The sequence below is a fragment of the Bombina bombina genome, chromosome 3 (assembly GCF_027579735.1).
Source record: "Bombina bombina isolate aBomBom1 chromosome 3, aBomBom1.pri, whole genome shotgun sequence".
Classification (NCBI taxonomy): Eukaryota; Metazoa; Chordata; class Amphibia; order Anura; family Bombinatoridae; genus Bombina; species Bombina bombina.
Genome location: NC_069501.1, coordinates 965,903,930 through 965,931,251, shown reverse-complemented (window position 1 = coordinate 965,931,251; position 27,322 = coordinate 965,903,930). Strand labels below are relative to the sequence as shown.

The following is a 27,322-nucleotide window of genomic DNA, read 5'->3' as shown; positions in this document are numbered from 1 at the left end:
CTTGACCACTTCAATAAGCTTATCGTCAGCGGCCAAAATGGGGAAATGTTTCCGTACTATATTTGCAACTTGTGGAAACTGTGCACTATAATTGGTGACAAATGTCACTCCCTTATAGTCATCCCTTTGCTTCATTTTCCCCCCAAGGAGAGTCACTCCTGCCTTAGGTTCAACCTGCATTCAAGCTTTTTTAATTGTTTTATTTGCATATCCTCTTTCTTTTAATCTTTGTTCTAAGGCAGCTGCCTCCTGATGGTAATCCCCATCGTTTGAACAATTTCTTTTCAGGCGATTCAGAAAGAGTGTCAGAGAAATAAAGCGAATACAATTCCCAGAAAGGAAATGTTCCAGGTTTACCTTCCACCTGTGGGTTCTCAGGAAGGAAAGCACAATTGTGGTACAGGACCTTGCTAGCAGTATATCATCCAGATAAGGAGCCACTGCAATGCCCCGCGGCCTTAGAACCGCCAGTAAGACCCCAAAACATTTGTGAGGATTCTGGGTGTTGGATAGACCAAAAGGAAGAACCACAAACTAAAAGTGGTAGTCCCTGAATGGAAAAAATTATTGTATAATACAGGAGCACTATATGTATGCATGCAGTGGGTACTTGGAAGCGAGGCTAATCACCTACAAGGGTCTCAAGGCGCAGCTCATTTTATCGATCTCAGAAGGATGAAAGGCTGAGTGGACCTCGCCGGGGATTGAACCTGCCACCCTAGGGGTGCTATAGAGTTTAGCCACAGCACCTTTAGCATGCTGAGTTATCCGCCCGGCTACTCTAAGGAATATGAAATGGGCACAGCGGATGGGAACATGAAGGTATGCACCCTGTAGATCCACCGTCGCCATAAATTGACCCTCCTGGATCAATTGAAAGACGGAATTCTGAGAAACTTGTTTAGACTCTTGAGACCTAAAATAGGTCTGAAAATTCCCTCTCTTTTGGGAACTACAACAGATTTGAGAAAAAAAAATCTGTCCCTGTTCCTGAATTGGAACAGGACGGATTATTCCCAAGGAGAAGAGGTCTCAAACACAGCGTAAGAACGCCTCTCTTTTTATCTGGTCTACAGATAATTTGTGAAAAAAAACCTTCCTCTGTGAAAAGAACTTTTTTTTGAATTCCAGTTAGTATTCCGAAGACACAATATCTATTGCCCAGGGAACCCGAACATCTCTCATCCAAGCCTGGATGAAGAAAAACAACTCGCCCCCTGCTAGATCTAGTCCTGGATCGGGGCCAACCCTACACACGGACTTGGAAGCCACTGTAGCTTTTGGAATTCCGAAAGGAACAAAAAGTACTCTGTCGACCTCTCCGATAGGATCTCTTATTCTGAGGAAGGAGATCCGAGAGTCAGAAATAATTGCCTTCAAGTCAGCATCGTCTTCGCCTTGTAAGGGACAATCAAAAGATTAGACTTGGAAGAAGCATCCACAGACCCATATTTCACCAAAAAGGAGCTGCATGCTAAGATGGAGAACCCTGAACTCGTAGCCACCAATTAGGTAAGTTGCAGGGAAGCGTCAGTAATAAATGAATTAGTTGACTTAAAAACTTTAGTCCTATCAGGTACCTCTGCCAAAGAAATCTCAGACTTAAGAAACTCTTCCAGAGTATCAAACCAATAAGCAGCAGCACTTGTACCAATGCAAATTGCCGGCTGCAATAGCAACCCTTGATGAACATAGATTGTCATAAGGAAAACCTCTAATTTCTTATTCCTCTATACTTGAGTGTGTTTGTTGCATCCTCAATCACAAAGGATGAACTAACAACAAACAGCTGAAAAACAGAATTTATGCTTACCTGATAAATTACTTTCTCCAACGGTGTGTCCGGTCCACGGCGTCATCCTTACTTGTGGGATATTCTCTTCCCCAACAGGAAATGGCAAAGAGTCCCAGCAAAGCGGGTCACATGATCCCTCCTAGGCTCCGCCCACCCCAGTCATTCGACCGACGGACAGGAGGAAATATATATAGGAGAAACCATATGATACCGTGGTGACTGTAGTTAGAGAAAATAATTCATCAGACCTGATTAAAAAACCAGGGCGGGCCGTGGACAGGACACACCGTTGGAGAAAGTAATTTATCAGGTAAGCATAAATTCTGTTTTCTCCAACATTGGTGTGTCCGGTCCACGGCGTCATCCTTACTTGTGGGAACCAATACCAAAGCTTTAGGACACGGATGAAGGGAGGGAGCAAATCAGGTCACCTAAATGGAAGGCACCACGGCTTGCAAAACCTTTCTCCCAAAAATAGCCTCCGAAGAAGCAAAAGTATCAAATTTGTAAAATTTGGCAAAAGTGTGCAGTGAAGACCAAGTCGCTGCCTTACATATCTGGTCAACAGAAGCCTCGTTCTTGAAGGCCCATGTGGAAGCCACAGCCCTAGTGGAGTGAGCTGTGATTCTTTCAGGAGGCTGCCGTCCGGCAGTCTCATAAGCCAATCGGATAATGCTTTTAAGCCAAAAGGAAAGAGAGGTAGAAGTCGCTTTTTGACCTCTCCTTTTACCAGAATAAACAACAAACAAGGAAGATGTTTGGCTGAAATCTTTGGTAGCCTCTAAATAGAATTTTAGAGCACGGACTACGTCCAAATTGTGTAACAAATGTTCCTTCTTTGAAACTGGATTCGGACACAAAGAAGGTACAACTATCTCCTGGTTAATATTTTTGTTGGAAACAACTTTCGGAAAAAAACCAGGCTTAGTACGCAAAACCACCTTATCTGCATGGAACACCAGATAAGGCGGAGAACACTGCAGAGCAGATAACTCTGAAACTCTTCTAGCAGTAGAAATTGCAACCAAAAACAAAACTTTCCAAGATAATAACTTAATATCTACGGAATGTAAGGGTTCAAACGGAACCCCTTGAAGAACTGAAAGAACTAGATTTAAACTCCAGGGAGGAGTCAAAGGTCTATAAACAGGCTTGATCCTAACCAGAGCCTGAACAAATGCTTGAACATCTGGCATAGCTGCCAGTCGTTTGTGTAGTAAGACAGATAAAGCAGAAATCTGTCCCTTAAGAGAACTTGCAGATAATCCTTTCTCCAAACCTTCTTGTAGAAAGGATAGAATCTTAGGAATCTTTATCTTGTTCCATGGCAATCCCTTGGATTCACACCAACAGATATATTTTTTCCATATTTTATGGTAAATTTTTCTAGTTACAGGCTTTCTAGCCTGAATCAGAGTATCTATTACAGAATCTGAAAACCCACGCTTTGATAAAATCAAGCGTTCAATCTCCAAGCCGTCAGCTGGAGGGAAACCAGATTCGGATGTTCGAATGGACCTTGAACAAGAAGGTCCTGTCTCAAAGGTAGCTTCCATGGTGGAGCCGATGACATATTCACCAGGTCTGCATACCAAGTCCTGCGTGGCCACGCAGGAGCTATCAAGATCACCGAAGCCCTCTCCTGATTGATCCTGGCTGCCAGCCTGGGAATGAGAGGAAACGGTGGGAATACATAAGCTAGGTTGAAGGTCCAAGGTGCTACTAGTGCATCTACTAGAGTCGCCTTTGGATCCCTGGATCTGGACCCGTAGCAAGGAACCTTGAAGTTCTGACGAGACGCCATCAGATCCATGTCTGGAATGCCCCATAATTGAGTTATTTGGGCAAAGATTTCTGGATGGAGTTCCCACTCCCCCGGATGGAATGTCTGACGACTCAGAAAATCCGCTTCCCAATTTTCCACTCCTGGGATGTGGATTGCAGACAAGTGGCAGGAGTGATCCTCCGCCCATTGAATTATTTTGGTCACTTCTTCCATCGCCAGGGAACTCCTTGTTCCCCCCTGATGATTGATATATGCAACAGTCGTCATGTTGTCTGATTGAAACCTTATGAATTTGGCCTTTGCTAGTTGAGGCCAAGCTTTGAGAGCATTGAATATCGCTCTCAGTTCCAGAATGTTTATCGGGAGAAGAGATTCTTCCCGAGACCATAGACCCTGAGCTTTCAGGGGTTCCCAGACCGCGCCCCAGCCCACCAGGCTGGCGTCGGTCGTGACAATGACCCACTCTGGTCTGCGGAAGCTCATTCCCTGTGACAGATTGTCCAGGGTCAGCCACCAACGGAGTGAATCTCTGGTCTTTTGATCTACTTGAATCGTCGGAGACAAGTCTGTATAATCCCCATTCCACTGTCTGAGCATGCACAGTTGTAATGGTCTTAGATGAATTCGTGCAAAAGGAACTATGTCCATTGCTGCAACCATCAATCCTATTACTTCCATGCACTGCGCTATGGAAGGACGAAGAACAGAATGAAGTACTTGACAAGAGCTTAGAATTTTTGATTTTCTGACCTCTGTCAGAAAAATCCTCATTTCTAAGGAATCTATTATTGTTCCCAAGAAGGGAACTCTTGTTGACGGGGACAGAGAACTTTTTTCTTTGTTCACCTTCCATCCGTGAGATCTGAGAAAGGCTAGGACGATGTCCGTATGAGCCTTTGCTTTTGACAGAGACGACGCTTGAATCAGGATGTCGTCCAAGTAAGGTACTACTGCAATGCCCCTTGGTCTTAGAACCGCTAGAAGGGACCCTAGTACCTTTGTGAAAATCCTTGGAGCAGTGGCTAATCCGAATGGAAGTGCCACAAACTGGTAATGCTTGTCCAGAAAAGCGAACCTTAGGAACTGATGATGTTCCTTGTGGATAGGAATATGTAGGTACGCATCCTTTAAATCCACGGTAGTCATAAATTGATTTTCCTGGATAGTAGGTAGGATCGTTCGAATAGTTTCCATTTTGAACGATGGAACCCTGAGAAATTTGTTTAGGATCTTGAGATCCAAAATTGGTCTGAATGTTCCCTCTTTTTTGGGAACTATGAACAGGTTGGAATAAAAACCCATCCTTTGTTCTCTTATTGGAACTGGATGAATCACTCCCATTTTTAACAGGTCTTCTACACAATGTAAGAATGCCTGTCTTTTTATTTGGTTTGAAGATAATTGAGACCTGTGGAACCTTCCCCTTGGGGGTAGTTCCTTGAATTCCAGGAGATAACCTTGAGAAACTATTTCTAGCGCCCAAGGATCCTGAACATCTCTTGCCCAAGCCTGAGCAAAGAGAGAAAGTCTGCCCCCCACCAGATCCGGTCCCGGATCGGGGGCCATCCCTTCATGCTGTTTTGGTAGCAGTGGTAGGCTTCTTGGCCTGCTTACCCTTGTTCCAGCCTTGCATTGGTCTCCAGGCTGGTTTGGGTTGTGAAGTATTACCCTCTTGCTTAGAGGATGTAGAATTAGAGGCTGGTCCGTTTCTGCGAAAGGGACGAAAATTAGGCTTATTTTTAGCCTTAAAAGACATATCCTGTGGGAGGGCGTGGCCCTTTCCCCCAGTGATGTCTGAAATAATCTCTTTCAAATCAGGTCCAAATAATGTTTTACCCTTGAAAGGAATGTTAAGCAATTTTGTCTTGGAAGACACATCCGCTGACCAAGACTTTAGCCAAAGCGCTCTGCGCGCCACGATAGCAAACCCTGAATTTTTCGCCGCTAATCTAGCTAATTGCAAAGCGGCATCTAAAATAAAAGAGTTAGCCAATTTAAGTGCTTGAACTCTGTCCATAACCTCCTCATACGAAGATTCTTTATTGAGCGACTTTTCTAGTTCCTCGAACCAGAAACACGCTGCCGTAGTGACAGGAACAATGCATGAAATTGGTTGTAGAAGGTAACCTTGCTGAACAAAAATCTTTTTAAGCAAACCCTCTAATTTTTTATCCACAGGATCTTTGAAAGCACAACTATCTTTGATAGGAATAGTAGTGCGTTTGTTTAGAGTAGAAACCGCCCCCTCGACCTTGGGGACTGTCTGCCATAAGTCCTTTCTGGGGTCGACTATAGGAAATAATTTCTTAAATATAGGGGGGGGGAACAAAAGGTATGCCGGGCCTTTCCCACTCCTTATTTACTATGTCCGCCACCCGCTTGGGTATAGGAAAAGCGTCGGGGGGCACCGGAACCTCTAGGAACTTGTCCATCTTACATAACTTCTCTGGAATGACCAAATTGTCACAATCATCCAGAGTAGATAATACCTCCTTAAGCAGTGCGCGGAGATGTTCTAATTTAAATTTATTTAAATTTATTTAAATTTGATGAGAAATCTTTCCTGAATCTGAAATTTCTCCCTCAGACAAAACCTCCCTCATGGCCCCTTCAGATTGGTGTGAGGTTATGACAGAACAATTATCATCAGCGTCCTCTTGCTCTTCAGTGTTTAAAACAGAGCAATCGCGCTTTCTCTGATAAGTAGGCATTTTGGATAAAATATTTGCTATAGAGTTATCCATTACAGCCGTTAATTGTTGCATGGTAATAAGTATAGGCGCACTAGATGTACTAGGGGCCTCCTGTGTGGGCATAACTGGCGTAGACACAGTAGGGGATGATGTAGTATCATGTTTACTCCCCTCATTTGAGGAATCATCTTGGGCAATATCATTATCTGTGGCATTACTGTCCTTACTTTGTTTGGACACTATGGCACAATTATCACATAAATTTAAATGGGGAGACACCTTGGCTTTCATACATATAGAACATAGCTTATCTGATGGTACAGACATGTTAAACAGGCTTAAACTTGTCAACAAAGCACAAAAAACGTTTTAAAATAAAACCGTTACTGTCACTTTAAATTTCAAACTGAAAACACTTTATTACTGAATATGTGAAAAAGTATGAAGGAATTGTTCAAAATTCACCAAAATTTCACCACAGTGTCTTAAAGCATTAAAAGTATTGCACACCAAATTTCAGAGCTTTAACCCTTAAATTAACGGAACCGGAGCCGTTTTTACATTTAACCCCTATACAGTCCCAGCTATATGCTTTGCTGAGACCCAACCAAGCCCAGAGGGGAATACGATACCAAATGATGCCTTCTATAAGCTTTTTCAGTGAATCTTAGCTCCTCACACATGCATCTGCATGCCTTGCTCTCCAAAAACAACTGCGCATTAGTGGCGCGAAAATGAGGCTCTGTCTATAACTAGAAAAGGCCCCCATCTGAAAAAGGTGTCCAATACAGTGCCTGCCGTTTTTCTAAACAATCCCCAAGATTAAAATAACCATTAATATTTAGAATCTGCATAATATGCCTAGTAAAGCAATCGTTTTAGCCCAGAAAAATGTCTACCAGTTTTTTAAGCCCTTTTGAAGCCCTTTATTCTTTTATTTAACTAAGAAAATGGCTTACCGGTCCCCATGAGGGGAAATGACAGCCTTCCAGCATTACATGGTCTTGTTAGAAATATGGCCAGTCATACCTTAAGCAGAAAAGTCTGCTAACTGTTTCCCCCAACTGAAGTTACTTCATCTCAACAGTCCTGTGTGGAAACAGCAATCGATTTTAGTAACTTCTGCTAAAATCATCTTCCTCTTACAAACAGAAATCTTCATCTTTTTTCTGTTTCAGAGTAAATAGTACATACCAGCACTATTTTAAAATAAACACTTGATAGAAGAATAAAAACTACATTTAAACACCAAAAAACTCTTAACCATCTCCGTGGAGATGTTGCCTGTGCAACGGCAAAGAGAATGACTGGGGTGGGCGGAGCCTAGGAGGGATCATGTGACCAGCTTTGCTGGGACTCTTTGCCATTTCCTGTTGGGGAAGAGAATATCCCACAAGTAAGGATGACGCCGTGGACCGGACACACCTATGTTGGAGAAATCATCTATTATAATATACACAGAACAAAACGTTACTGTCTCTTTATGATTAAATCATTTTTATTCAACATTTAAATGTGCAATACAAAATCAAGTCAGTCACAATATAATAGTAGATACAATATCTAGCCTCTTTATACAGAAAAGAAAAGTCTGAATAGTCCCAGGACCATATTAGATGTTCATAAGAACTCTGTAAAACAGGCCATTTGCTTTATATTAGTCTTGGCCCCTGAGACTCCATTTCACATTAGACTCCATCCTTAGGCCCCCCCCCCCCAAAGGATAAAAACCAATACTCATGACCATGTAATATCCAACACCCTCTGAAGTCCCCCCAGGAGTCCATAGACTTCCCGGCTATTGACTCTTTGTATGAGCAGGATCAAATTGTCAAATCGTAAACATATACTATAAACCAATATAACTGTATAAACACAAAATAAGTATTCTCACACTGTTAGTAAAACGATTTTCATCACAATCTCCCACCTCCACATACATTAGTTTCCTCCGTTGCTCAAAGACTATGTGGAACTGTAATGTATTTATGGATCAATAGTGGTGAGTTATATTTAAGATGGTTCTCCCGTCTCACCTCCCCCCCTATCCTCCCCAGACACATCAGCTTTGTTTGCTATGTTTTCTCCTTCTCTTCCACAACATCCAATAGTACCATATTTTCTGGAAAGTGTCTGATGTGCCCTGTATGTGTGCAGCTGATTCATACATAGAGTATGTTTGCTTGTATTTGGACATTATTTCCTACCATACAGGCACTCTCGTCTTCTAGTACCTTGCTATACTGACCCTAGTAATAGTGCATAATATCTTGATAAAAGCATTAATGTGTTTATTTAAGTTGGGTAGGCTTTCGTGTAAGAGAACTTGTGCAATGTCTAGATGTATATTTTCGTCTAAAAGACCACTCAAGAGCCTAGAGAGGTTCTTCCATATAGACTTAACCCTGGAGCACTCCCACCACATGTGGAGGTAGGTTCCCACCTCCTCACACCCCCTGTAGCAAAATCTAGATCCACCTCTGACCAAATTCGCTGTCTGAATAGGGGTTAGGTACCACCTAAAGGAGGTCTTTATAATGTTTTCTCTAAGGTCTGCACTTAATAAGGATTTACATGAGTTGTAGAACACCTTGTCCCAATCTTCCTGTTCCTTTTCCGCACCCAAGTCTGCCTCCCACTTGAGTATTAAAGGGGTCTTAGATTTAATTCTAGCTGTCTGCAAATCAAGGTAAATGAGTGAAATTGCATGCTTAGGTCTATTGGGGGAACTACACAATCTCTCTAAATTTGTAATACTCTTAGGAGTACTCTTGGAAATATATGTGCGTATCGCTGATGCTATTTGTAAGTATAAGAACCACTGGAGTGGCAACGGTTCAATTTTTTGGCTCAGTTGTGAATAGGATATGGGTGACTCGTTACTCACCAGGTCCGCGACTCTATCAAGTCCCTTATTCTCCCATTTACCCACCATTGGTCCGTAATCGGGAATTAGTAGGTATTTTAGAGGTATTTTCAGTGAGTTTACAGGGAAGATGTTGTTGGGCCCTTTAGCCTTATTCCAGTCCTGTATTGACAATTTGGTGGCTGGAGAAAGTTGTGACACCCCCGTCTCCCATATGATATCTTCTGGTGAGTTGAGGCTCCCCAACTCAGACTCCAGAACCGGCCAGAGGATGTTGCTATCTCCCCTACCACATAGGGAAAGCTGTGCAAGCCTAGACGCCTTGTAATAATCCTGCAAATTAGGTAACCCAACCCCTCCCAGTTGTCTATGTCTGGTGAGAAGCTGGGATGATACCCTAGCTTGTTTCTTATCTCTGAGGAAATTGTGAAGGGCTGATTGGATTGAATCAAGGTCTTGTTTATTAACTTTTATTGGTAAAACTCTAAATAGTATTAGGAAGAAGGACAGAGAAAGTGAAGCATATTGGGCACACTTTGTTGGGGGTCAAAACCAATGCTGTGAGTTGTGTGGTGTGTCGTGTATTGGTTTAAAACTTAATTTTTACTTCAAATATATTTTGTAAAAAAAGAGTGGAGTTATCCACCAGTGAGAATAAAATGACAAACAAATAAAAGATGTGTCCGAGTGATACTCGGTACACAGGAGCTCCTCTCAGGTGTGATACAGTGATCAGTCTGTATCACAGAGTCCGGTGTATAGCTTGGACAATAATTATCAATGTCCTCACCTATATGATTAAACTTATATTTAGAGTACCATTATCATCAGTGGTATTAATAAATATATTACTTCATTCTTGTTAGTTGATTTTCTATACGATTAATAGGGTGTTATATCTGTTGGTTCATTTGTATGTGGATATATGCCACACAATACAATATAGATACATGTTCAGGATGTTTGAGGTAAAGGATATATTTATCTTTAAACTGTTCCACTTAGAGTTTCCCAATAGCCCAGGTTTACCATTAATTATGTTGTAGGGTGTTCCCTCAAATTAAAGAAATAAGTGTAAGACTGAGGGAATATGTGACTCTAGTAATGTTAGGTCTGCATTAGCTCTGAATTTATAAAGGAATATAAGCAACGGTAATCCTGCCTGTTGTATTCCACTATCATAAGACTACCCGTAGTCTAAATCAATCAAGTAATATTATGCCAACATTCGCTTTTTCAGACATACACTAATAATATTGTAATGGAATAGTTTCCAGATTAAGTGGTACCACGAGAGTTTTAACTATAATAATAGCCTAAGTCTGAGCATATCGCTCCAACAGAGTAGGGCTGAAAACAGCCTAAGTAAGTAATTTTCTAGGCTAAAATTATTTAGGTTTAACAATAATTTAAGTTTCTAAGTTTTTTAAGGTGAAGGGTAAGGTGCCTAAAAGAGGCCAACAATTAAAGCTATAAACAACCGGACTTGTAAGAGAGGAGCAGTGCAAACGCCTGATGCGCGTTTCGCAACTGCTTTTTCAGAGGCGTCCGGTCCGACCGCCACACACGGCTTATAAAGGATCATCAGCCAATCACATGGCCGATTCCATTTTTCCAAGTTCTGTCAACCTATCAGCAGTCATCTTACACTTTTCAGTGTAAGGATGACTAGAGGGCGTCATAATCAGCTGTGACCTATTTTGTACGGAGGTGTGTCTGCTAGGTAGCCAATAGATTTCCTGTGTAGTGTTTACATTTTCGTGTCGTTCCTTTCTATCTTGTATTTTTGACGATCATATTCGGTTATTTTTGATCATATATATTGTGCAAAGCTGTATCTACATTAAATCACAAAGGATTCCATATATGATTCTGTGTTAATATTTGTGCTATGTTTCGCACTACAGCCAAATAAATGATCATTGTGTACTTATTTCCGCAGATGGTATTATGCGGTTTTGCTTATTCTAGTTGCGGTTTACATTTTAGCATAATGATTCTGATAAGAATTTTCAGCTGGTTATTTAATATTTGCGGACAAGGTGTATCTGCTCACTTAGGCCAATGGATTTATTGTGTGCTGTTTCTACTATTATATCGATCATTTATATCTTGTATATTCAGTATTTGACATGGATATGTTTATCACACATATACTACATAAGGCTTTGCTCTCTCTGTATTACGTAACCAGTAATTCCTCTGTATGAATGTTTGTACTTTGTTTCCCATTATCTGAGGTTTATTATGTTATCACAATCATTGTTTAGCACTTTTGAAAGGAATTTTCATGGGTTTAGGTTTAGTATTATTAAACCACTTGAGTTATTATTTGAAAATTATATAAACAGATAATTGGAAAAACATGGGGTGATTACTCATAGTGCTGGTGCTATTGATATCCCTTAGATACTTCTAACTGAAGTGTGAATTAATTCGAATTAAGTTTTTTATTTCACATATATAGTGGTTGACTTCCATTAAATTTTCTATATACTTATATATGTTACATAGGACTGGAATGCATGACTTTTTAAGTTCTTGTCTAATGAGAACACCTCTAGTTCATAGTATTTTAAATCTTGGTGGGACACCCAATGAATACTGGTTATCAGTAAATTATTCCATTGGTCAGTTATCTTATATGTTGAGAGAGTGAAAAAAAAAAATTGTAATCAATAGGGTTTGTCTCTTGTCAGTTCAGAAAGGCACTATATTGTATCATTTCGTTTAGTCCGTTGGGTGCTATACTCTGTAACCAGAAAATCCATTTTGATTCTGCCTTTAAGAGGGTATTTTCCATATTACCTCCTCTAATACCCAGGTTGAGTTTTTGTAGGACCCAACATTTCAAATCTGGTTTACTATTATGGCAGTCTAAAAAGTGTTTTGCAACTGATGTCAGTTTTTTTCCTTTCTCCAGATCTTTTTTGGCGTTTTTTATATTTCCCAGGTGTTCACCTAGTCTTCTCCTGAGTTCCCTAGTGGACATTCCCACATATTTTTTGTTGCAACTGCATTCCAAGCAGTATATTATGTTGCACGTCTTGCAGTTGAATAGACCATTAATTCTTTTCACCCCTTCTGGGAAGATAGATATTTCTTTGATATTCTTCATATAGATACAGAATTTGCAGGTACCACATGGATATGTGCCGTTTAGACCATCTTTTCTGACACTAGGTCTTCTTGAAAAGTGACTCTTCATGACTTTATCTCTGATTGTTGGAGCCCTTTTCCAGCTAATTGCAACTTTGTTTCCCACATTTTTGGCTAGGTCTCTATCAGTATGTAGTATATGAACATGTTTGTTCAGAATGCTAGTTATTTCTTTGTGTGCTATGTTATATGTGCCCACAAAACGGATTCTAGTATCCTTAGTCTGTTTTTGTTTTGGGAAGAGCAGATCATTTCTGTTCATATGAAGTGCTTTGTGGTATGCCTTTTTGAGAATGCTGTTGGGATATCCTCTACTCTTTAGTCTGTTTTTTAATTCCTTTGATTCTTTTTTAAAATTATCAATCTCTGAGCAATTTCTGCGTATTCTCAAAAATTCGCCATGTGGAATGGCTTTTTTAGTGGAGGGGTGATGTGCACTGTCGAAAGATAGTATAGAATTCGTAGCTGTTTTCTTTCTATGTATGCTGGATTGTACCTGTCCAAACATGTCCTTTGATATTGTTAGGTCAAGGAAGGTTACAGTTGAGTTACTGATTTCATAGGTTAGTTTCAGATTAAGATCATTGCAGTTAAGTTCCTGTATGAACTGTTTGAATCTCAATTCGTCCCCTTTCCATAGAATGAAGATATCATCTATGTACCTGAGCCATAACAGTATGTTGTCCATATATTGTTCCATTCTCTCCCCAAATACGTGTTCACGTTCCCACCATCCAAGATAGATATTTGCATATGTAGGGGCACAAAAAAACTCTAAATAGGTATAAAACCCTTGGCAATATATTCATTTTAATAGATGTTAGTCTCCCATACCATGAGAAGTTATATGTCTGCCATCTGTTAAGGTCTGAGTGAATTTTCTTGAACATTGGGAGGTAATTTTGTCTGTAAAGGCTAGAAGAGAGTGGTGTCAGGTTTTTTCCAAAGTATTTAATGCTATTTTTGGACAATCTGAATTCAAAATTGGTTTCAATAGTTTTCATTGTGTGTTTTGGAAGATTAATGGGGAGGGCCTCACATTTATCCAGGTCAATTTTATATCCTGAGATAGAGGAAAACTCTTGGATAGTGTTATACAGGATGGGTAACGTCAGGAGTGGTTTCGTTATTGTCAGCAAAATGTCATCCGCAAACAGGGTAATCTTATGGGTGCACCTCCCAATTTGCAATCCCACTATTTCCGGGTTGTTCCTAATTGAGGCGGCAAGGGGCTCTATACACAACACAAATAAAAGTGGCGAGAGGGGGCAACCCTGCCTGGTACCGTTTCGAATTTGAATAGTTGCGGATTGGTGTCCAATTGCCCTAACTCGCGCCGAGGGGTGAGAGTAAACATTCCGGAGTACCGTGAGAAAGGGACCATGTATCCCTGATTGGTGTCCCTAATTTTTTTGGCTAAATATTTGTCCGGCTTGTTTGCATATAGAAAGAAGTTCGTTTTCAGCCTGTGAGCCGCCCTAATGGAATGCTCATTTAGGTATTTTGCTAGGGACTGTTTTTTAAGTTGTAGTAAATGAAGTGTGGTAGTAAGTCAAGCCGAGTAAGTCAATTTGTGTGAGCGTTCTAATTCCTCTATCTCAGAATACAGCTGTGATATATGTGTCAATTTTTTTCTTTAAGATAGTTTTTTCTTTAATGAGTAACCCCTGGATTACTGACTTATGTGCTGCCCAAACTGTTATGGGGTTAGAGGTCGAATCTAAGTTAATGCTCCAATATTCCCTTAATGCCTTCATTAAGTCGTTCTTAGTTTGGGGATTCTTTAAGCAAGAGGGGTCGTATGTCCAGGTTTGCACCCTATTTGGGTCTCTTACGTCACCCAGTTGAACTTGGGTTATAGAGTGGTCCGACCACACACATGTATGAATACCAGATGACCTAAGAACTGGCTGTAAAATCTGACTAGTGAAGATATAGTCCAACTTAGTATATGTTTTATGGGCTGCTGAATAGAATGTTGTGTCTGTGGTTAGACCATGCAGTGTTTTCCACGAATCAATCAGGGAGTGAGGGCTCAGAGAATCCATAATGGATTTGGCCATAGACCTGAGTCTCCCATATTTTTTAGAGGTTATGTTAGGGGGTGTATGTGTAAGATTTTGGATGTCTAGGTTAAAGTCTCCTGTCAGTATTACCCGCATTCTAGACCAATTAGTTAACAGGTGCAAGATTTTTTTAAAGAAGGCATTCTGCTTCTCATTCGGGGCATACACATTACATAATACTACCTCTACTCCTTGAATCTGGCCCTGTACCAGTATATATCTGCCCTCCTTGTCAGCTATGGTTTCCTCATGTACAAATAACAGAGAATGATGTATTAAAATGGAAACTCCTTGTTTCTTTGTGTTTGATGTGGCATGATAATGTTGCGTGAATTCTCTTGACCAGTACTTGGTAATGGAGGAACTAACAAAATGTGTCTCCTGGAGAAACACTATGTTGGCATGTAGATTTCTATACTGTGTAAGAGCTGTGCGTCTCTTGACATCAGAATGAAGACCCCTCACGTTATGTGAGAGTAAGTTAATATTGGGAAGGGTCATCCTGGAGCATTATGAGAGGGACCCATGTTTTGGTTGGGGGTGGGAACTAAACCTGCTTGCTGTCTCAGAGAGACCCCAGGGGAGAGAGCAACGTAAGAACCAGTCATCTTGTGAATTATACCACTTCCACCATAAGAGACAACTAAGTCTCCCAGATGGAGAAAGATTTCCATAGGCAAAAATGCCTGATGTGTGATTGGGTGTGATTTGAAGTGAGCACAATAACTTATTGTAAACCTGACAAACTTAAACACAAACATAAACCTATAAACAATATTACCCATTTAACTTAAGCCCAACCCCTCCTGAAAAGAGTGTAGAAAAGTAAAAAAGTATTAGAATAAGGCAAAGAAGGTGAAGAGAAGAGGCCGGTAGAAGAAATGAAGGAAAGAATAGAAAAGGTAAAGCATGCAATCAGGAGAGTTGGACGACAGCCAACCTTCAGTTAAAGGCATTGAGTATAAGTAACCAGATATCTGAAAAACGTACAATTCTAATAACTGTTATTCATGAAAATTATGTCCTTATGAATAATTGAGTGAGAAAAAAAGAAAAGGATATGGGTAGAAATACCCCATGTGCACCTCCTGTGCACATTTTCTTCATATGAAGATGTTGTAGAAGTCTATGTATCATCTAGGGGACTCCTCCAACAAGGTCTAATATAGCCAGATGATTAAGAGGTTAAAGACAGATCCACCGCCTATTTTGCGGTTGTAGGTTGAAGCTTCATGTTTTGGTTTTCTTGCCCCCTATGGCGATCTTTGTCCATTTGCCTTTAGAAGAGGAGCTTCTGGATTCTATGGGGTCAGAAGACTTTGTGAATGGCGTAGTAGTTGGGAAATCTGGCAGATCCAAACCCAAATTTTTGCACGCTGAGGACAAGTCCTCAAGGGATCTGATGATTATTGATTTGCCCTCCTTCGTGACTATGAGGGCGAATGGAAAGCTCCAACGGTATGGTATTTGGTGTTTTCTAAGGAGGGCTGTGAGTGGTCTGAGTGTATTGCGACGCTGTAGAGTGCGTATGCAGAGGTCCTGATAAAACTGTATCACGTTTCCCTGGAATTTAAATGTGGGATTTTGAAGTGCTGCCTGTAGAAGTTTGTCTTTCTCAGGGAAGCGCAAGAGCTTAACAATGATATCTCTAGGCAGAAAATCATCCTTAGGTTTGGCTTTGAGGGCTCTCTCTATTTGAAAGGAGTCTTCCGTGCCGTCTCCTGTAATTGCCTGAAACAATTGGTGTAGATATGAGTGTAAGTCCTTATTTAGGACTGACTCTGGGACCCCCTTAAGTCGCAAATTGCACCTCCGGGACCTGCTCTCCAGATCCTCCATCTTTTCTTGAAGCTCCTGAATCTCTTGTTGCGAGCAGATGGATTGGGAAATCGTGGAGACGTCCTCAGATATCTCTTCCTGATTAGTTTCCAGGGTGTCTACCCTATTGCCAATTTCTGTGATGTCATTCTTTATTTCTTTTAGACTTGCCGTCACAGTGGAGTGGAGATGGTCTATTTTGTTCCAGAGCTTTTCAAAGTTTGTGTCTATGTCCTTTTTGGAGACTAATAATTGTAGGCCTGCCTTTGTAGCAGGAATTTGATCTGCTGGGGTTAACACAGAGGACTCCATGTCTATTTCTTCTTCAGCTTGTGACTCCGTGTTTTCAGGGAGTTTATTCGCTTTTGATGTTTTAAAGAAAGAATCCATAGATGCTGTTTTGGGAGGTTTATCTAACTTATTTGTTTTTCTGGTAGACATGGTAGATCCGTGCACTATGGAACTCTTGAGACCAACAGATTATAAAAGGAATCTGGTTTTATTTATTGCCAGTCAGTGGATGTGCCCCAATAACTATTTATTCCTTCTGCTGCTGAATACAATAAATCTTAATAGTCCGCAATACACTCCCCCATTTCCTCCTCCTGCAGAGTATATGGTTAATGGCAAGTTAGGGAATATATTAATACAGCCTGGATATTTTGCAGAGTGTCCCCCCCCCCAGATTGCCACAGCTCAAGATTTAAGGGGTAGTTATATGCTAAAGGTCTCTTTACTACTGTGATACATACATGCCAAGGGTCCCCTGTTATATTGTTGTAGCTTAGGCTTTGTTGTATGCCTTTATATCAGCTGCGTCATTAGCCGCCACGTCACAACCCCCACTTATCATTAATAAACATTTTTATTCTCACCGGCATTCATCTGCTCGTTGTTCCCCTTGTGTGTTGATGGGAAAAATATTAGAGTCGTAGCCTGATCTCCAGCTTAGGGTCTTGTTGCGATGCCATTTACCCACGTGTTAATGGCAGATCGATATCACGGTATCTACCTCTCTGCATCACACCGCTAAGTGTTTGCTTCCGATCCTCTATCTCACCCGACTGTTGCTCTGCCTGTATATCCAGAAGCAAGCGGAGGTAGACCCCTTCAGCCCATGGACCTCTGAGCTTCCTGCAGCTTATGTCTCTATCACAGGCCTTAGTCACCCGCTCCCAGGCCGGTCTATATCTGCGCCCTCAGTGGCGATCCGGACCAAAAAGAATTAGCCCAGCAATAAGGGTTCTTTTTCCCTCTAATGTGTCTGGTCATTCACACTGTACACCTTAGTTATACCTTATTTCAGCTCCTAATTGCACGGAGCTCTCCACCTAAACCTCCATCTTAGAGCTCAGTCAGGCTCCGCTACGTTACTGTCTCTTTAAATCTCAAAGTAACTTTTTTTTTTTTTTCTGTGTCCTTGTACCATCCTATGTCACAAAGGATGAAATAACAAACAAACAGCCTCAAGTCTTTTAATAAAGTTTACACAGTAAAAAAAGTTACTCTCCCTTTAACTTCTCTTGTATCAGCGTCAGAAAAGATCCAATTAGCATGGTAACCTTGCTGGAAGTAGACGTTGCTATGCACATTAAAGCAACCATGTCATGTGCCCACAATTCCATAAGAAAAGTGCAAGGAACCGCAGAGCACCGCATGTGGGGCAGAAGAAAATTGTTTGTTTTATGAGTACACTTGTTTTGAAATACAAAGCTGACTTTCAAATAAAGGAAACCCCACCAAAAACGGTACTGACACTTAAGGGCTGAAACAGAACGTTATCTGTTTTGTGTGTTACTGTCTCTTTAAAAGTTAAAGACAAAATGTTTCAATGTCTTGCACACAATCATCAGAGTAACTATGGGCATCTCAGATGAGCTTGCTGAGAGGAGCCCTCACTTCATGTTCAAGGTATAATGAGAACGACATGTTTGTAGCAAAATGACCCAAATAAAATAGAAGTGTGTGTATAAGGAGTCTTGTAACGTGATGCTGTCTTATAACGATATTGGGACAAGTGCAAAGAATCCGTATGTGTGCACTTGTTTTGCCTCATCATGTGCGCTTTATTTCTTTATCTTGCGCAACAAGTTTACAACACCCAGTGAAGGGGAAGAAAAGTGCGCGCTATGAACAGGGCCATGTTAAGGACCGCCCATCGTGGGCGTAAACAATAAATTGAAAAATACTACGCCATAATTACACTCGAAGAGAGCGATGTGAGCCCATAGAAAGCTCCTGGTCGGCTTGTATATGTATAAAAAAACGCCGGGAGAACATGCCCCATGGTTGAATAAAACAGGCCCTTATAACGATATGACACTGTGTAACAGGCAGAATATAGTAAACTCCCGGTCGGCTTATCTTTGTATAAATAACCGCCAAGAGAACATGCCCCATGTTTGAACAAAATAATCCCTTATAACGATATGTCACAAAACTCTGACAAACAGTCGCTGTGCAACAGGCAAAATATAGCAAACTCCCGGTCGGTTTGTATTTGTATAAATAACTGCCGGGAGAACATGCCCCATGTTTGCTTACAACAATAATGTACAAACAGGTGCCGTGCAAGTGGGTTAAATACAATCACCAAGTGAAAGAAATGTATATTTGCTGTCTGTATACTCTCCTAAATGAACAAGAGAATGCATACCTGTAAAGAGCCCATATAATATGCAAAGGGCTGCTCAATTATTACGTGATAGGCCAAATCCTTCTGAAGTGTTCTGCTATTTTCTAAGCCCAGAAACAAAAATGGCACTTACCTCACAAGCTGCCGACAGCAAAGGCAGCACTCAGGCGTGTGAAATCCTACTGCTCACATGGACCTGAAGGATACAAGAAAAATACTGAGCAAAAGTCCCTCAGATTTTTTTCCCAGATAGGGCAGCAAAAGTATATGGGAGGGGCAGTGAGAATTATGTCCCACAAGTTCCCATTGCTTCAAAGCCACCAGATGCTTCTCTTTTGACTGAAGAGACTGATCTGGTCTAGGCTACACCCCAGAACAAAGTAGCAGCACTTTAAAAAAATAATAAACACTTGATTGAAGAATCTATAACTAAACACCTCACTTTACCTCTTCCTATCACTAACACAGGCAAAGAGAATGACTTGGGGAGGGAAGGGAGGAGCTATATATACAGTTCTGCTGTGGTGCTCTTTGCCTCCTCCTGCTGACCAGGAGGCGATATCCCATAAGGATGAAATCCGTGGACTCATCGTATCTTATAAAAGAAACATCTTTCAATTTTTCTGTTCAGATTTTTCAAGGACACTTCAATACCTTAAAAAGTTAGAACTGGATAAATAGTGTATTACGGATATTAAATCACAACAAAATACAACATGAAATACCCTAGGACACATTGGGATAAAAATAATTAAATATGCAATTTCCTTTTGGCTGACTATATAATTAAATTAAATTTCATTTATAAGTAAGGATATCAGCGCCAGGATCAGTATGTGATGCTTCACTCCCATGTATCATACAATAACACCTAGAATTAAAGTAGAAAGTTGGCTTCAAGAGCCCCATTTCCCATAATAAAGTAATACTAATACAAGATAACATATGAAATAGTGATGTTGATTTTTTTCAAAAGTAGGGGTTTTATGACCTCCTGCTATCGGAGGTTGATGGGACAATTGAGGTTATGTAATATATTCACTATGGGGTCAGGCAAATGTGACTTGGCAGAAAGAAAAAGAGGTCATAATGTCTAACTCAAAATTTCTAATCGTGAGGAGACATATGAGGAGAGACATATGAAGAAACAAAGCATGACTTAAGAAATGGAAACACATGGAATAGGAGGAAGTTCTAAGGTATCTAGGAATGGTCATTAAAGGAAGCATACCTCTTGGTTCGCATGTGTCATCTCCTTGTATGATGTTACAATAGTCTTAAATAGTAGGTCAATATTCTTTGCTTTGCAAATTCCATACATAGAGCACATCATTATCTAAGGCAAAGAAAGAAGTTAGTCTGAATGACAATACACAATAACCAGATGGACAATGCATTTGTTATTATAAAAAAAAAAGAAAAAAGGAAGACATTTTGAATAATGCCCTTATATTACTAAATTGTGTGGCTGAAGTCCACTGCTCTTACTTACTAGCCTTATTTTCAGGCTATCTGTGCAATAGCAAACACAACATAACCAGTAGATTTATATATCCGATTAAGACACAATCTCAAACGGGAAGAACTCTAAAAATCTAAATTTATTCTTAACTGCTAAATTATTTTCTTTCTTGGTAGTGAGAATCCACAAAATCCTTATTCTTACATATGGGAATACATGACCTGGCCACCAGGAGGAGGCAAAGACACCCCAACTTTAGCCTTCAACTATACCTCCTACTTCCCCTTCCCTCCCAGTAGTCTCATACCCAAGGATAGTGAAACTTAAGTGAGATAAAAAGGGGTAAAGAGGTGCAACTAGGACTGCTGCCACTTAATAACAGGGCGGGTTCGTGGACTCTCACTACCAAGAAAGATATTTTTTTTATAAAGGTAAGGATACATTTTTTTTCCTTTCTAATGGTTGTGAGAGTCCACAACAATCCGTATTCTTACATATGGGAAACTATACCCAAGCTGTGGAGTCCACAAAGAATTGGGGTGGGATTAAAAATTGAGGCAGTCACCTATTTGCTAGGTACGCCTGAAGAATCTTTCTGCCAAAAGATGCCTCTGCTGAGGCAAAAACATCTAACTGATAACATTTCTTAAATGTATGCAGAGAAGACCAGGTAGCAGCCTAGCAGATCTGTTCTACCGAAGCCTCATACTTGAAAGCCCAAGATGTGGACACAGAATAAGTGGAGCGAGCAGTGATATGGGCAGGAGCTTGCTGACCTGCCTCTAAGACAATAAAAAATCAGTAGCATTTTGACCCTTGCATTTACCAGAAAACAACACAAACAGGCTACATGACAGACTAAAATCCTTGGTAGCATGAAGATAGAACTAATGCCCTAATGATATCCAGATTGTGTAATAATCTCTACTTAGAAGAACATGGATTAGGACATAAGGACGGCACATCAGCCGACACCACTTTATGCAGAAAACCAGATTTAGTTTAGCAGATCACAGACAAGAGCTCTTAGAGCAGAAGAGATTGTCAATAAGAACAGCACCTTTAAAGATAGCAACTTAATATCTAAAAAATAAATAGGCTCAAACGGAGGCTGTTGTAAAAGTCTTAGAACTAAATTAAGACTCCAAGAAAACTTAAATTATGCTTACCAGCTGCATTCATTACTTTTGGGAAAAACAGAACCTGGCCCCCAGGAGGAGGCAAAGACACCCCAACCAAAGGCTTAAATAGCTCCCCCATTTCCCTCATCCCCTAGTCATTCTGCAGAGGGAACAAGGAACAGTAGGAGAAATATCAGGGTGAAAAAAGTGCCAGAAGAATACAAAATACAGATGCCCCATAGAGAAAAAACGCGGGCGGGGAGCTGTTGACTCTCCCCGTCAGAAGAAAAGAAAATGATCAGGTAAGCATAATTTAAGTTTTTCTTCTTTAACAGGGAGAGTCCACAGCTGCATTCATTACCTTTGGGAAAACAATACCCAAGCTATAGAGGACACTGAATGCAAAACGGGCGGGTACAAGAGGCGGCCCCTTCTGAGGGCACCACAACCTGAATCACCCAAAGCCCAACAAAAATCTGCTTCACCAGAAGCAGAAGGACCAAACAAAAATGGAAAGGACCAAGTAACTGCCCATCAGTTAAGACCAACAATTCACTTGCTAGAGACCACCCAGAATCCTAGACTCTACCGAGCACAAAGGCCTCAGAATAGACAAAGTCAGAAAAGCACCACGACCCGGGGGAAGGGAGGGCCTCCATTCTCCCAAAAGGGAAGAATAACTCAGATACAATAGTCCAAAAGGACCACAGGACAACTAGGGCAATAAAGATCCCCAACATAATTCCCAGAGCGCAACTGAGGTTGCAACAGGACAAAAACCGCATAGAGAACGAACCCTACCAACCAAGTAGAGATAAGGGAGGAAAAATCCCAGACCCCTATCTGCATGAAAGTCCAAGGGGCAAAGAAACGCCCCAAACCTAGAGGGACAAGATAGACCCCCTTCCATACACAGGGTGCAAACCCGCACTCACGATAGAGCGACAGAGGAATAAAACCACCCCGGGAACCGCTAAAAACAGCACCATAATATCTAAGTATACTCCAGATGAAGCCACAGGCTTCCCTTTGCTAAAGAGGACTCAACGGACACGAGCCGTCAACACTAGCTAAACAAAGCTAGGAATCTGCCCCAGAAGTCTCCCAGCTCTGAAGAAGAAAGAGCAGAACAACTCCCTCCCAAGAGACAGGGAGGGAAGGATACCCAAAAACCAGCAGAGAAAGAGCTACCTGCTGAGGGAAGAAAACACTGTGAAACCACCCCCCCCTAGGGATGATACGCGGTCAAGCCTCAACAGGACTGTCAGATCCCTGACCCCCACTCCGAGGTAACGGACCCAGCACCAAAGTGACTGGCAAAGTCCGAATGAAAAATTCCCAGAACCACCAAGACCCTCAGGAAAGAGGAGGGGGTCCAGACCCCCCAAGGAAGAGCTTGGGTTCCAGAACCCAGACACAGCTCCCTTCCCAACAGAAGGGGCACTCCTAAAATAAGGAGACCCCATACTGAGACTACAGAAACGGCATTACACCAGATTCTAACCCGTCACATAACATGCTGCACACAAAACAGGGAGGACCCCTGAATAGAAGAAGAGAAGGACCTCCGGGGCACCAGGTGGGTACTGTGGTATGCCCAGTCATCCCCCAGAAGGAGGGAAAATGCCAACATAACCGATCACCCGCCCACAGGCATGGGGCATAAAGCTGTAGACGGACGTCAAAAGGACAATACCAATTGACAGGAACCATCCGACTACTACAGCCGGCCCAGAAGAATTCCAATTCTCTTTTAAGGAAGAAAACCCCGTCGAAGAGACAAGAGGACGTTCCGGAACCGGAAAACTGTGCCGTCCAGATCCATCTAAGAGATCAGGACACAGAAAAGCCCAAAAACGTCCAGTCAAAGACAAGGATCAGGGACATAAAACCAGACACCCGGAACCTGGAGCCGGTATCAAACTAATAACCCCTGAGGAACCCACGGGTTACCCCATCTGGAGAAGACCTTGCACCATAAGTGATGCAATCACAGCCGCATCCAAGGGACCTTGGACACTGAACATTCATGTAAGCATCCCAGAGACAAGGAGCTTGACCCCTAAATGCTCAAGGGACAATAAGTCTAAAGACTAAGGAAAACTTACAAGAGAACAGCGCTCAGAACCTAGAAATCTAGATCAAAAATCCTCTCAGGATCAATATCCCGGAAACCCCTACAGCTCAAGGAAATTTCGAATGAACGATCATTCCAAGTACTAACCATGCCCGACCCTGCGTATCTCCCGAGATCAGGCGCATTCAGGGTGGAGAGACCGCGGGCAACTTAAACGCCTAGCAGGGGCAACCGCAATAAAAAGACGACAATCTAAAGAGCTTCAAAAATATGGAAGCAGCTGAGATATCGTAGGGGGAAACAAAGTGCTAAAAACCTGAGCTTCCAGAAAATAGATGACCAGAAACCCATCCCCAATGAAAGGGAAAAAAAACGGCACAGCAACCTCGACCCATAAGAAAGAGGTATAGTCGCCAAGGATTCACAACGGACAATTTAAGAAAAGGAATACCAAAAGAGGAGACTAGAATCGCCACGTAACCTTGTACCACGGATATCCAAAAAATAATCTGAACTTGCAACCCCATCGGGAAGAGAACTCTAGCTCCGAGGCCAAAGGACCTCAAGATTAAGCCTTAGCAGGATCCGACAACGGCAACCCCGCCAACAATCAGGAACAGGACATTGAGGACTGAGCCCAATCCCCTCTGATGCCCCACCCAAAGGAAAAACGAGGACCAGCCTAACGTCTAGGAACGAAAGGCCTCCTATAATATATAAAATCAAGAAAAAAACCAACTCCTCACCAGAGTGAGCAAACTCGGCACCCCAACTGGACCAGCCAGTTATAACAGGCACCACACCACGTGGTCGATATAGACATCTAGGAACAAAAAAACTAGTGCCTGACCAGGACCAGCCTGATATATAGGGCCCCACGGAACTGTCCAAGTCCACAGAATTGTCAAATCCCTAGTAGCGATAGACAAACAAACAATAGACATAATGTCCTAACACAAATTAGTAAAATTCCGCGGAAGTGCTAAAGCGACCACAAAATCTCTAGTATCAAATAACAGAAGAAAAAAAAAAGTTTTCCAAAAGGAAAAACTATAACAGACATGAGCTTCTCAAAATGAAATAAAATACATCCTGATCGGATCAAAGTAAATGAAGGTAGTACCCACAGGTGAACGCCCAAGAAGAATGGACACCCTAACAGGACTAGCCCATCAGTGGCCCAATTGTTCCAAAGCTCAGGACTGGAATAAGATACCACAAAAAAGAAAAAATGGAGAGAGGGAGATTGACTTCATCCCCATACGTCTAACCCAGCTTGCCGTCCGTAACGGAAGACCGTGGACTGTTGGAACCGGAATCCTCCAGCACTGCCAAAACATGCCTCAGAAGGACACGAAGGCGTGCCAGTCTATAACGAAAGGCAAGATTTACCTCTGCCGGGGCAACTGATGATCCCACCCGAGGGTTGGACCCCTGAAACCTCAGAGGAAACCGCTTCCCAAGAGGGCTGATCTGATCCCACGCCTGACGAGCCCTGGTTAGCAGAACACTAGATATGTGGGATAATAAGTAGAGCGCTGGATATATAAAAGAGGGATACCACACAACTTACAATATGAAAAGATCCTTCGTTCTTTTCAGATGAAAATGAAAATTGCAAAAGATGAGAGTAAGTGCGCTAGAAAGCTAAAGGTATCCGTTAAAATTTAAAAGTGTATACTATTCCCTTAATATATAGGGATTATTCTTGATAGTATATTCAAATATGTATAGAGAATGATAGTGAAATTCTACAATAAGTATATATAAGTGTATAAAAGTGAGTGAATGTGTCTATAACGTCCTAAGGAAATGTGTCTTCCTAAAGGCAACAATGAAAATGTTTCCTTAATGTTAAATTAGTTTATAAATGGTTACGTACCGAAATGTAGAGGGTTAATTATCTCTCTAAAAGTGTGGGTGTATCAACCACTACTTTAGTGTAAGAGAAAACTTAAATGTCTAAAGGATGTTGCTCCTAGAGATAACTGTGAAGTTTCTTAATTGTCAAAGGATATATCAGTGTTAAAAACGTATAAATTACCAAAAACCAATGATAATATGGAATTTTATCTCTGTCCACAAATGTGAGTGTATCAACCACATAAAAAATCTATTAGTGCTCAGTGTGTTATACAAAAGAGAAAAATGGGGGGGGGGGGGAGTTTAAAAATGATAATAAAACCTAGAACTTAACAATAAGCAATACTAAAATACAGTATTAAAAAGAATTTATTCTCCAAATTTAAAATAAGGGTTAAATATGTGTAAATGAAGGGGACGTCTCCCCAATATAAGCTAGCAATAAAAAACAATAAGGTTCTAGCAGTATATATATACATAAGATCACAAAAATATTTAATTTTTAGAATAGGCGTTCTGCATAGCCTCAAATTTAAAAGATCAGCGGAGCTTTCCTTATAGCAGACTTAAAGTCCAAAGTGAAGTCTAAAATACAAGTTATGATCCGTAGAGCCACACAGTTTAGAAATGTCCGTACTTTATACCGTAAGTCGTGGTATTAGGAACAGGGTCTATGCCTGAATAATGTTAGCGATTTCAAACTCCTCTTTATGTGACACAGTTAATTTACCTTGTCTTCTTATGTGACACAGTTCTTTTACCTAGCAGAACACTGACAGTATCTTCCAGGAAGATATAAATGCGCTAACGCCATAGATATTACCGTGTGAAACCGTGCCGTAACTTTTGGAGGAAACAAGACGCCTTACGGAGAAGGAGTAATGGCATTTGGGACAGCTGCTTGCGTAGCAAAAGAAGGATCTAGGGTGCCCGCTCCGCGGGATATGCAATCCTCAGGGGCAGATGGCTCGGCGGACTCTAAGTTCCCCGATTCTGGAGAAAAGTGCACTCAAAAGCAGCATTCGGAACGTAAATGATGGGCATGGATAACCCGGGCCATTTCATATTCTTCGCAAGAAGCAGAATCTGAATCAGAGACATCCGTCTCCACAAAATCAGAATTCTCTATAACTTGGCGATTGAAATTATGGCTAAAACATAAATGGCACCTAACACCCCCAATGGCTGGGGCACTCACCAGCTCCTATGACCCAGACAACTAGGGAACAGACTCTCTCCGTCGCCACACAGTCAGGAATACGGAAACGGAGAACAGAAACGTGACCACGCCTGGTCACAAGGTGCACTGTGCAGGTCAAAGAGAAAGCGCGCAAGTCCAAAAAGACGGCGCAGCCTGATAAAAAAGGCCGGTATGTTCCGAAATAGCCACGAGCCCAAGCAACAATACACATTAGCAGACAGAATCAAAAACATAATTAGTGCCCCCTGTTCAATAACCTCCCCCAGGAGATATTAACCCTTGATTCCAAAGATAAAGGAGTCCCACTGAGACTATGACTTGTTCATATACATTGCAGACTCATACTGAAAGTAAAATAAAACGATCTTACCGGAATCTACGCCGTGGAACAGGAACACGGCCCTTCAAGTGTGACAGATAGCATCGTTTCTGACATAGACTTGAGTGAAGAAAGCAGGCAGCGAAACTCGTCAACGTTGATTGCTTATGGAGCTGTTAATGAGACAGGATGGTTTCGCAGAAAGACTCTGCCTGCATCTCCGGACTCTAACTTTCATCCATGCTCTAACGGAGAGGCTGACAGGACTACTTAAAACTCCAGTCCCATTCCGAAGAGTACTACCCTCCATAAGAGAGTAAACCGAATCTTCCGACACTTCTCTGCTAACCTCCTGTGACGAAAGGCAAAGAATGATTGGGGGATGAGGGAAGTGGGGGAGGTATTTAAGCCTTTGGCTGGGGTGTCTTTGCCTCCTCCTGATGGCCAGGTTCTGTTTTTCC

General features: G+C 41.5%; 1 protein-coding gene across 1 annotated transcript in view; it reads right to left on the bottom strand.

The window, feature by feature from the left end:
* Positions 1-27,322, bottom strand: part of RB1 (RB transcriptional corepressor 1) — a 1,127,793-nt gene that overhangs the window by 102,927 nt on the left and 997,544 nt on the right. The window contains exon 24 of the mRNA XM_053708021.1: positions 20,050-20,154. Within this exon, the coding sequence (XP_053563996.1) occupies positions 20,050-20,154 (105 nt within the window). The remainder of the gene's footprint in view (positions 1-20,049; positions 20,155-27,322) is intronic.